General features: G+C 34.6%; 1 protein-coding gene across 4 annotated transcripts in view; it reads left to right on the top strand.

Annotated features, from left to right (window-relative positions):
* The window catches only part of LOC138699392 (ras-like protein), a 68,004-nt gene that overhangs the window by 7,202 nt on the left and 47,641 nt on the right, over positions 1 to 13,161 (top strand). For 2 of the 4 annotated variants that reach the window (XM_069825230.1, XM_069825232.1), the window contains exons 1-2: positions 8,879 to 8,981; positions 9,218 to 9,266. In XM_069825230.1, coding sequence (XP_069681331.1) covers positions 8,894 to 8,981; positions 9,218 to 9,266 — 137 coding nt within the window. In that variant the 5' untranslated portion in view covers positions 8,879 to 8,893. Of the gene's footprint in view, positions 1 to 8,878; positions 8,982 to 9,217; positions 9,267 to 13,161 lie in introns of those variants that run through there. The other 2 variants (XM_069825233.1, XM_069825231.1) reach the window with 1 other exon arrangement.

Here is a 13,161-nt window from a genome sequence, read left to right on the forward strand (position 1 = left end):
CAAGATACCATATAATAAATAGCTTCACGCACGCGCACGCACACACACACACACACACACACACACACACACACACACACACACACACACACACACACACACACACACAGTGCATATAGTATTACTATATTGTAATGGAGCATGCTGGAAATCAATGAAGATTAAAAAACACACACGGGGGGAGGGGAAGAGAGAGTATGTTTTTTTTGTGTACTTTTCTCAATACTGTCAGATTCTCAAGCAGCTATATTAGCCATTACCAGTCTTTACTCCACAAAATCACAACAAATACACGAATGCAGAAAAATTATATACCATCTAAGAAAATTGAAATGAAACATTATTCTTTAGTGAATCCCACTACATTGTGATTTGATTGGGAATAAATCCGCAGACTTTTTGGCTAAGAAAGACACACAAATCCTACAAAAAAACTCAACGAAATTTATTCTGTAAAACTGCTAATCAAGAGAAAATTTCAGTCAATGCCAGTGATGGTTCGTGCCTAAAATGACAAGGGGTTCACTACTTTTATGACATTACATAATTTTCCAACAATTTAAACAATATTTCATTTCTGAAAAAAAAAAATACTACACTTCTTGAAAGTAGATAATTGCCTTAAAATGACCCTGATGATGATTGATGATCAATTACCTTGAAAGAACATAGCAGCGATTTTTCCTTCCATTATCATTCTGTCTTTCAGTACTCTGCCTGAAAGCTGAGCTAAGCTCTTGCCTGATTTCTGTTTTTCCAAGGACTGATAAATCTAGGCAAGCATTCTTATGAGCAATAGATTCCTCATGCTTCTTAATTTTCCTTGTCACACAGTGCATGTCCAGCTCTTATTTTTGCCCTTAGCAGATAACAGGCACAGGAAACTAAAATAATTTATTTGTAGATTCACAATAGCTTTGAAGGATATTAGTTTAAAATTAACTTAAAGCCTTTTAAAAATATTTATTGATTAATTGAAGAATATGTCAGAATTTTTCGAATTGAAATTTGATTTAATCCACCAATAGATCCAATAACAACTGATGTTAAGATAATAGTTCACATAAACCGCAAATCCAGCTGTTTCTTTCATATTTTTTTACATTGAAAGCCCTGAAAAAGTCTTACCTCAGCTTGTTTGTGCTTGCTTTAAATGAAGTTGAGGTAACAGCCTTCGAAGCTTCTTTATTGTATACTTATTTTCCAAGATTAAAACTGAAAAATTTGTTTGTAAAAGATATTGAACACTATTTATTTACCATATACATCTTGATTACACAACTTTTAACACTGTATCACTTCGGAATATGTATTTATTTTCTTTGGAAACGAACACTGGTCACACTCACAGATGAATATATTAAGACTAAAACACCAAGAAAGACTAAATGGACATTTGAAAGAGAGTAAGAAACCATTAAATTTCAATTCAAACGCAAACTTACTAGGCACTTGGTCAGTAATTGAGACTCGTTCAGACATGGTTTCTTGTAAATAGTTCTTTTAATCTACCACAAAATATCTCAATATCCGGTAATTTCATCACTATAGAATTTTATTATTGTAGGTTTAATTTGTAATTTTGTAAATACAAAAATATTCTTTGTTCTTAACTTCTATGATAAAATGTCTAGCTTTCATTAATCAGGTATTCTTGTCGTACTTTAATTTTTATTGTAATTGTAATTGTAATTGTAAATTTAATATTAATTGTAATCTTATTGTTCATGTTATAGTTGTAATCCCCTGGTAGAGGGGCAGAGAAGGCCTGACGGCCTTATCTCTACCAGGTTAAATAAATAAATCTAATCTAATTAATAAATACAATCAATGACATACACGTACACGTGATCTCAGCTACAGATTGGAGCTAACTTCTGGTGTGTATCATGAAGTCTTTTGCATGTCGGTTATCTCATGATCACGTGACTACAGCTGCACTGGTCCAAACAGCAGTGCAACCACACATTTGCCATGCAGCATTTCCCCTTGCCTATCGCCCCACATGCAAGTCCAGAAGCTGACTTGGCGAGGTTCAGAGGAAGAATTGAACCTCGGAAGCTTACAAGCATGTAGGTATTTGATCTCTGCGGTTCAGAGATTTTCATACGACAAAAATCATCAGAGCCACAAGTACACTTATTAAGATGAGAAAGAAACAAAGAATGATAGTGTAAATTATAAATAAATTTATTTAAACAATTAAATTGTTTTCCCTTGTTTTTCCTGGGGGTTCTGTGAACCATTGAATGCATAGGACACACCACCACTGATCAACGCACATACAAAACTGCAAAAGCAATGCTGAAGGCAAGAAATGACAAATTCTTATATCTAATCCAGGAATTGTTGCTCAATTATCACGAAAATCTGCAGTTGCAATGTACTGATTAATTACTGGCCATGACTGTCTGACAGAACATGTACTTAACTCTCCTTGTTGTGTGTTATGCAATTCTAATGAATTTATGAGCTTAGAACATTTAAGGTACAGCCAGACGAGCTACATTTGTCGCAGGTTCTCTGCGACAGATGTAGCTGGAATTATAGACTGCATTGGGTTAAATGGAAGCGGCCACGCAGAACAGTAAATGTAGCTTCTGAAGCGCATTCCAAGGTCGTGTCACAACTCGAATGCATCTGGGTCAATTTCTACTGTGACAAATACTGCTGCTGGGTGGCCAGATGTAGCGACAATTACTGCTGCCGGGTGGCTACACATGGCTACGTCAGTATGTTTGTCATTTCGTTTATGTATTGTAGCCAGGTCTTCATTTGTAAACTGGAAGTATTTGACTTCTCTGCCTTTGGTTTTCTTTGCATAATTGTTGCATCCAAACACGGCATAATCTGGCATTTTGTAGTCTTTAAATCAAATGTAGAAAAACCTGTAGGCCTATAAACTTTTTTGTATACTGGTACATTTCGTAATTTTATAATAATAATAATAATAATAATAATAATAATAATAATAATAATAATAATAATAATAGCAACCAATTGCCAGTCTCTCTTTATTCAACAAAAAAATTTCAAGTTATCTAAATATGCTGTAAAGTTATTTTACAGAACGTCCCCTCTCAGTAGGTTACTCACACGCATTAATAATCCTTTATTAGGGAAAATGAATTCTAGAAACAAATAATAATGATAATAATAATAGTAATAAATTAAAACTTAGGGGCAAGCATCTGACATGTTAGGTCTATTCGTGACCATTTAATTTTTCACCTTAAACGAATTAACAATTGTTAGTGACTGAGAATTCCTAATTATTATGAAATCAATATTTTTAAAATTGAAATTTATATTATTATTAGTGGCTTGTGCAGCAAATGCTGCAAACTAAGTTCATTAGACGTTCAAATAAAAATTTTTCAGATTTATTTTCAATGAAGAATAAGTCTATCAGTCATTTTAAAAGTTATTTGCTTCCATAATAAAGAAACATACTCTCTCTGAATTGTTTTTTATGCCAAATACTTCTTCTTGAACCTATCCATATTCAGTTTTTTAGTTTAAAAGAAGCGAAAAGGCAAGTAACAATGTCAGCATGATCAATGGATTTTTCATGTGGAAGTAAAGCAGTAGTATAGATCATTGTGGATTGTAGGTGAGAGTTAAGAAAATGTCAGGTTTCCATGCTTTCGATCAATAGACATAACATCTTCGTATAGCTGCTACATGTTTTGTGAATTACCTTGAAATTTAAAGGTTAGAATCATTTTATCCTGCTAAGAGATCTTGCTGATATGATCGGGAGACTACAAAGTCTTGTAGGCCTCTTATTTTATCAGTAGTAATACCTTTTTGTCTTTCCTTAGGAACTGTAATTTTTGCGCTCTCTCTGGACAATACTGGAGAGAATCACGCATATAAATATCCACACCACACACCATTAAATATATGAAAAAGACCCACACCACTTGATTAATAACAATAATTTTAACTTACGTAAGTTTTGTAGTTTTCAGTAACATATCTGTCCATATTATACAACCGTCACTCAGTAAATTATAGAAATGAAGATCTAATGTAAGATATTCTCTACGTCTACTTATATAACCCAAAAGGTTTGAGTTTCATACCATCAATAGGCTGTATCATTAATATGTAAATTAGTGACAAATACTCGTATCATGGCATTAACTATAGTAATATTTCACTTCAGAGAAATATTGGAGAGCAAGAGCGCTAATGGCTTCATTGCCTAAGCCCAGCATTGAATAACAACATATTTCACTTTTAATGGTGATAATGTCATCAAACCACCTCAAGTTTCGTAATTTTTAATATCCAGTACAAAGCTGTGCTCAGGAAATTACACACCACAGAATCATATCTGTAAATTATTTTTAGTAAGTCTTGAAAGTTTTTAATAACCAATTATAGAGACGTTATAAAAATCACACAAATGAAGATCGACATATTGTTGTCATTATGATGTCACAGAATTTGCTCTGATTTGTTCTAATTTATTTATTTATCTAAATGATAACAGCTCCCTCTAATTACAGGCTGCCACAAAGATAGAGCATATTGTGCAATAGGCAGTTGAAAGTATAAATAACATATGTTTAAGTTTAATGAAGTCACACAACAATGACAAATGATTGAATAAATAATTAGGTACTAATTAATTTGAAGATCAATGTTGATCGTAGAGATGGTTTTAGAGTATAAATATTGATCCTCTCAGAGCTGCAAGAACGATGTCATCAATTGCCTTCCTCTGTAGGCCGAAACGTTGCCAGGTCTGGAAGAAGAAACTGGGAATAGTTCCGCACGCTCCAACCATAAGGCCTGCAGGTCATGGCCTTCGTGTAATATTGCTTATTGTAGTGTGTGTGTTTTGTTTTATTCTGAAAAGCCATTAGTTCTCAAAACTGACAACAGATGGATTTTGGAAAATAGGAAAATTATGTAGGAACGTTTACATTTCACTGAAAATTACTATTTTTCTGAAAATCTTTGGGTTGCAATCTTCAGAATGAGGAGTCATTCATTAAAATCCATTCAGCCGTTTTCCCGTAATTTCCTTTACCAGTTCAAATTATAGATATATATATAGATATTTATTTTCCCTTTAATAGATCCCAAAGGAGAGTCAAAGAATATACAAGTCAAAAGACTTTATCCCCTAACTGACAATAAATAAAGAATAAATGTCATGCAAATAACAAAAAAAAAAGTTATAATGAAAGTAAAAACAACCATGTAAAATGAATGTCCATGCTTTAATTTTTTAACAATGAGATAGACAGCAAAAATCAAATGTGTAAAGGACACACAGATTAAGATTTTAAAAACAGTGAAATAACAAATAAAAGTTATTCATTTTACAGTAGAATTACCATAATTTAGTGCAATTCGATTTACAGTGCGTATAGATACATGCATAAACTAATTTGAAATACTATTTTCTTAACCTTACTCCTGTTTTTTGTTACTTCACTAGAAGGCAAAGTAAATATCGCCACTAAGTTCCCTTCTGGTAATTGAATTTTCAGCCATGTATACAACACCTTGGCATTTTATTTATGCCTAATGTTGTTGTTGTTCTTTTCTAATGCCAGGCGTTTGACAATAAAGTCATTTGACCTCTTGCACTCCAATATTTTTCAAAGATATTGTCATGGACAGCCACTGAAGCACAGATTTTGAGGTGTTCCGAATCCATTTCTTGGTTACTTCATATTGGAGTGGTTAAATGGCAAGTTGTAGCCGATTTAAGTGAACACCATATTTTAACGTTTCGGTGGCTACTTCATTCACACACAACCCCCAGAATGTCTGGAGGATCACACCTGCTGTTGGTCGACGGGTCCATTGGACCTAGCTGGGAGATCTTGTTGATCACCAGCTTTCCCTCCTTAAGCCACTGGAGGACGATTTTAGTGCCATAGCAGGTCAGCACTAGGAACAGAAAAGTAGAAAGAGGAGGAAGGAAAGGGAAATGAATCCCTAGGCCTTGAATGCTCTAATGCTGTCGGGGTCAAAGAAAGTAAGAGTTCAGTCAGAGGACTGGATAGGAAAGGGTAAAGAGAGAATTAGGTATTGAATAGAGGAAAATTATACCCAATTCAGTCATTAACTCATCAAGCTGAGCAGTGCTAACTGATGAGTAGCCCCTCCCTTTAGTTCAGCTTGTAAAATTATGCTTACTAACAGCTGCACCACGGGAAGGTAGGGATGGGACGTTGGGTATTTGTCCAGGTTGGTTCCTTAAAGCCTTCAATGGGAAGGATTAATGGCTCTACCCCCTGTGTCCGACAGATACCCTTTTGCAGCCTAAATGCCTAATGTATTTTAAAATAAAACAAGTGACACTGGTGAGTGCAGTGAAATTTATCTCTCGAATTAGCTAAAAGATAACTCAGTTTGTACCATCCTGCTTATCTTATAGCTAGAATTAGAATATCTTTTGTTTGTCAAAAACTTTATGTGACACTGAGACTGTAATATACCCTAAGATTCACCTGTCAGTTCCCCCCTCCCTCAGAATTTAATAATCCGAGAAATGTGATCTATAAAGTTTAAGAGAACGTCAACTCTGTTTTCTATTGGATGAACTGTACAATGGGAGAAAGGCATTCTCAAATTTGAAACAAAACCTGTTTTTCTAATGGTTAAAATTCTCAATATGTACATATATGTAATTAAAACAACAGAATAAAATTGTAACTGTCTGCTGAGTGCTGCAAATCGTAAAAGAATTAGGCTACAAATGTCACTAGTGTGGCGTAGCTACATTTAACACAAACTGAGCAGTATTTGTAGTGTCGTCTGGCCACCCATTTTGCGACAATTACGGCAGCAACATTTGTCACAGACAAACCTGCGACATTTACATTTCGTCTGGCCGTTGTCTTAGGAAGATGCAGAACTCTAGAAAAAGAAGATTCTATACCTCAAAATACTGGAGTGCAAGAGGACTAATGACTTCGTTGCCAAAAGTAGGCATTTGAACAACAACATTTTGCCAAATTCTTCATACCTTATATATGTTGTATATACCGGGTGTTTCAGATCACCTGTTTCAGCCTTTTTTCTCGAAAACTATATGATACCAGTTGTTCATAAAAAATTATGATAACCAAAACCTATGTAAAGAATCAATTGGTGGTAGTACCATTTCCCGTAAAAAAACTGGAAGTAGGGGTACCTTTGTCAACTTCGAAATTTCAAATGACAACATGGGTCATTGAAGGTACCGTTGGAAACTACTTTTGAAAAGAAACAACTTTTTTTTTTGTAACTTTTATTGTTTACTCAGAAAGCAACGAAAATGGTATCTTCTGAGAAGTGCTATATGTTGTTTATGTACATACACTATTCAAAATGTACGCACCCTGTGCTAAACAATGTTCTGATCATGATTGCACTTCAGCACAGCTGAGAGACCCGCAGGCTTCTCCAATTCTTTGTTTCATGTCTTCGCTAGTTGTTGGACACACCTCGTCTTTAATCCTCCCTCACAAGAAGGCTTGCCTGTGACTCAGGATTGCACCATAATACAGTGTTTAGAATTCTGAAAGACAACAAATTTCAGTCATACCATATTCATCTCCATTAGGAACTTGGGGAACATGACTTCCAGACTCGTGTTGATTTCTGCAACTAGTTTCTAAACACAGTCCATGATTTCGAGCTCAGAATTCTGTGGCAACTTTCAAAAGTAATGGCCAGGTGAATCTCTACAATGCCCATTACTGGTCTCCGGTTAATCCACACTGGCTACATGAAGTGGATTACCAGCATGTGTGGAGCCTCAACACATGGTGTGGCCTTCTCAGACACCGAGCCATAGGACCATACTTTTTTGAGGGGAACTTGAATGGTAGAACGCACGCTTCCTCCGAAACATGTTGCACCAGTTGCTTCATGATGTTCCCCTTGTGCTTCGGTAATGATGTGGCTTCAGCAGGGCAGCTATCCAGCTCACTTTTCACGTAGGACAAGACGAGTTATTAACCAGTTATTTACCCTATGGTGGATTGGACGAGGAGGACCAGTACCTTGGCCAGCTTGATCTCCTGACTTCGCTCCAAATGACTTCTTGTGGGAGAGAATTAAATACATGTTCTGCTAGGCTCATCGAACAACTAGAGAAGACTGAAACAAAGAATTAGAGAAGCCTGTGGGTCTCTCAGCTGTGCTGAAGGTCTCTGTGCAATCGCGGATGTTAGGAGGAGATCAGAACATTGTTTAGCACAGGGCGGCGGACATTTTGAACATTTACTATGAAGAGTGTACGTACATAAACAACATACAGAATTTCTCAGAAGATACCATTTTTGTTGCTTTGTGAGTAAACAATAGTTAGAAAAAAAGTTTCAGTAAAAGTTGTTTCTTTTTAAAAGTAGTTTCCAATGGTACCTTCAATGACCCATGTTCTATTTGAAATTTCGAAGTTGACCACAGGTATCCCTACTTTCAGTCTGTTACGGGAAATGGTACTACCACCAATCGATTTTTTACAAAATTTTTTATGAACAATCAGTATCACATAGTTTTCGAGAAAAAAGGCTGATACGGATGGTCTGGTGTGTGCGTGTATATAGACACACACACACACACGTTTCGTAATGCATTATAAAATTAGGGAAAGAGAAGAAAATACCAACCCATCAGAAATAAAATGTGGATAAAAATAGTCAGAATGATGTCTATACTCAATGGGATGCATGCTGAAGTGTGAGGGAAATTCATTGAGATCCATTCAGAAATCAATCAAAAATAAAATCACTTTTTATCTTTTGTAGAGCCTTTGTGTCTCTGGAGGTGTGGAAGGGAAAGCCAGTATATGTAGCAATTTATATCTGTTTGTTGTAGAGATAAGAAAGGAAAGGAATAATTAACACACATTGATTACACTGTATCACTTCGGAATATGTATGATAAGAACTTAACACAAGAAAGCTCTTATCACACATATTCCGGAATAATTAATGTTTCGATTTATATTATTAAAGTTTCGTGTTAGTTAATTTTTCTAATTTCTGTTTGTTGCTTCTGCATAACTGTTGGAATGATTTATTGTTGAATGTTTATTTCAGTCGGGGGACTTGATGACATCATTCGGGAAAGTTTTGGTTATATTATAATCGACTAACATTAACCCCAATTTATTTGTGACTTAACATAATGCATTGTTTAGAATGTTTTAACTGAGTCATCAATTACAGTTCTAATTTTGCATTTCTTTTTTCCTCAGCTGGAGGTGTTGGAAAAAGTGCCTTGACAATTCAGCTGATTCAGAATCAGTAAGTGTCATGTTATATTAAGTAAAATAATTTAATGAGGGCGGGGGGAACATATATATAATGTAAAATCATCCACTCTTTTTAGCACAGCTTCATTTTGTATTCTGTCTGTCCACTTCACATGCTCCATTCTTCTCCATACCTAGCCTACATTTCAAACCCCCATATAATGCCACACTCAACACAAAGCACATGACTAGTCTCTTCCTTGGTTTTTTTCTAGAGCTCCGTATACAGGGCTTTCATTTCAAAACTTCCCAGTCTAAATAACCAATTATTTGAATTGATCTCAAGCAGATTAAATAAGTCTAACACCCCTTCACACAAACAATATCACGAGTTAAACTTGTCCATAACATCCTACTTCCAAGAAAGAGCTGTCACCAGGATATAATTGGTCTGTATGTTGGGATGTGATATTATTGGGATTTTTTTATCTTTGAAAAGTTATACTTACTTACTTCCAAATGGCTGTTACAGAACCCGGAGGTTCATTACCGCCTTCATATAAGCTTGCCATCGGTTCCTATCCTGAGCAAGATTAATCCAATCCCTACCATCATATCCCACCTCCCTCAAATCCATTTTAATATTATCCTCTTCTAAGATTTTCTCCCTCCGCCCTTTGAAAGGTTATACATAATAAGTGTAATATTTAAGTCTGAAGACAAACATTCTTTATTTACTTTTGAACGACAGTAATGGCTGTTTGTTCAGGAAAAGAAGACGTATGATCTCTCTTACATCTTCTCTTATTTGGTCTTTAATGGTAAGTATGACATAAAATTTTCTGACAGACATCTTGTTTCATTATGTTACTGTACACATTCTCAGGAACATTCCTTCTTGTGGTCAATGATTTTCATACACTGGTGTCCACATCTGTGGAGTAACAGTTAGTGCGTCTAGCCATGAAACCAAGTGGCCTGGATTCGATTCCCAGTCTGGGCAAGTTATCTGGTTGAGGTTTTTTCCAGGGTTTTCCCTCAACCCAATATGAGCAAATGCTGGGTAATTTTCGGTGCTGGACCCCAGACTCATTTCACCGGCATTATCATCTTCATCTCATTCAGACATTAAATAATCTAAGATATTGATAAAGTGTCGTAAAATAACCTACTAAAATAAAATAAAACATACATTGGTGTGCAAGTAATGCTGACTGTTCATCATAGGATATTGTGTGAAAATAATCAAACACCTGTCCTTTGAGTCCACAAAACTTTTCTGCTTTGCAGACATGTTTGCAACTGGGGCGGTAGCCGGAAAAAAGGCCCGTAAGCAAAAGTCATGTTTTGAGAAAACAGTGATTGAAAGATTTGTTTTTATGTAATTGCGATTTGAATGCACTTTTATCAAAATACAATTTGGATACTGTTACAATAATATTTGTCTACAAGTTTTTACAATTGTAAAATCCTACAAGTTTTTCTTAAATAATGCATTTCGATATTAATAGTGTTATAAATATATATATTTTATTGGAGCATTTTATAGGCCCTTTTTCCAGAGAACAAGTTTATTTTATCAAAATACTTCAGTGTGATTATATTAACATTAGCATTGAGCAGCGCACATTACAGAAGTTTACGAGTTTATAATCATTTTAGTAAAATTATATTTCTTACATATATCTCACAGTTACATCATAAATTGTACCACATACCGGTACTTAAAAATCAAGAATATCTGCTGGGTACAGGATACAGATTACAGGCTATTTAGTATTATTAATCCAGAATGGATTTACACTCACTTCAGAGTTTATCTTCAGAGTGCAGTTTACACTTTAGTGCACATCCTGGATGGACTCTCACTCACTTTGAGGATCATCTTCACTGATGTTTGCTGAGTTCCACAACTACGCAAGGGTGCATGGGTTCATTCAATAGCTACCCTGCCCTCTGTTTGCAAGATATTGAAATGGAACTATGTAAGCAAGTAGATTTTGAAACGGAGAATTGAATTAAACATTCTCCCGCAAAAGAGCCTATAGACCTATGGGGCTATTTTCCGACTACCACCTCAATTACAAGTTAGTTCTTGAAATGATCGTACCATTGTATTTTTAAAATTAACACTTTCTTTAACAATATGGCACTAATTTGAATTTACAAGTGCAGCAATAATCGAGTCACATAGTGTTACTATATTGCACTCTGCATTATGGAGAGCGCGAAGATCACGACATAGTAGATAGACAATAGATTTTTACTAATCTTTACGAATTAAGTGCTTCTGATTAATAATATGCGGATAAAACAATCGCGAAATAGAGTTCTAATAGCGAAATATGGATACATTCGGGAATTATTACTACTGCGTCGTTTTGTAGCGAATTTCATATTCTGAATTTTTTTCGGATTTTTTTTTTCATTTGAATTAGTTACATATCCAAGTAGGATATATTACATGGTATTCCAGGTGTTCTGATTACATTAGTGAACTCAAAAGACGGAGAATTCAACATTTCACTAATCATTTGCAAGTTTTTTTTAGTTTTTAATGAATGTGTGTTAAATACAGTCTCAATCCAACAAATATTGTCTATTGGTCATACCGCACCTTTACTAGAATCCAACAAACTTTAATGTTAATTATTTGGAAGGTAATATTCATACTGAGTTAATACTCCAATTCCAAAATAATTTTATATTCCAAAGTTTTCATTAATTCTCCGCCAAGAGTACAAATCAATCTCCAGCAATCTCTGCCGACACCAATATTAAAAAACCCAAATGATAAAATTAAGCTTCATATATACCTGCTCCTGGCAATAAGTTAAGAAAATATACAATGTTCTTCCGTCCATCTCAATCAACATGATAACGTTGGATAATTAACATTTTTTGAGCTTCTGTATTCTTCCTGGCATCCCTTCAGGTCTTCCTTCCAATTTGCAGAATTAATTTTTCTTATCTTGCCTCTATTACCGTTTTTTCAGTGTTTTCAGATTTCTTTGACCTAGATTCTCTTCCAAACTATGAAAAAAGTTCCATTCTGGCACAAAAATCCTGCCCTCATACCGTATTTAAATATCTACTTATAGATTGTTGTGAAATGTCTTTGAGAAACAATGCAACAATAAAACAAATAAATAGTCATTCATATTAAATTTTTCTGTTATGTTGCATTAGAAACAAAATAGATAATATTAACAGATAACAGTCATCCGTGAAGGTTCAATTTCCATTATTTTTGTTGTGAATGAAAATATAAGACATCTTAAGTATTATTTTGATTTGCAACATGTGAATGTTCAAATTACAAAAATTTTTCTTTCATTTACCCTGTTGAAAATTCAAGAGTGTAATGTGATCCTTAATTTAAGATGTACTTGCATCTAAGTGTCAATGTGCTATCCATTTTCGTACACATGCAGAATGTCTTGATAGATGATTGAATATTGTAATGCAAAATTGCTCTATATTAAAACAAAGTAATATAAAAGTATGTTATTATTATTATTATTATTATTATTATTATTACAAAACCTGCCCCCCCCCACTAAGGGTAGCCCTTACAAACTCAGTATATCCTCAAAAAATTATATATATATATATATATGTAAACATAGATAACTTTAAGAAGTCTAGAAGTGAACATTTATTATATTAGGTTGGTGCATAATTCCGCAGCGATTTTTCGTAAGTTTATTAAACACATCAGATACACATAAGAGAGAAGTTAATCATCAACAATATATTCTCCTTCACTATTTACAATAGTCTGCCAATGCTGGAGTAGTTTTTCTACTCCACGCCTATAGAAATCACCTGGTTTTGAGTTAAAGTCATCAAGCCATGTTCAGAGCGCATTTTCATCTGGAAAGGAAATTCCTTGAAGGTTGTTTGATAGAGAGCGGAAAAGGTGAAAATCTGAGAGCACAAGATTA

Source organism: Periplaneta americana, chromosome 5 (genome assembly GCF_040183065.1).
Source record: "Periplaneta americana isolate PAMFEO1 chromosome 5, P.americana_PAMFEO1_priV1, whole genome shotgun sequence".
Taxonomy (NCBI): Eukaryota; Metazoa; Arthropoda; class Insecta; order Blattodea; family Blattidae; genus Periplaneta; species Periplaneta americana.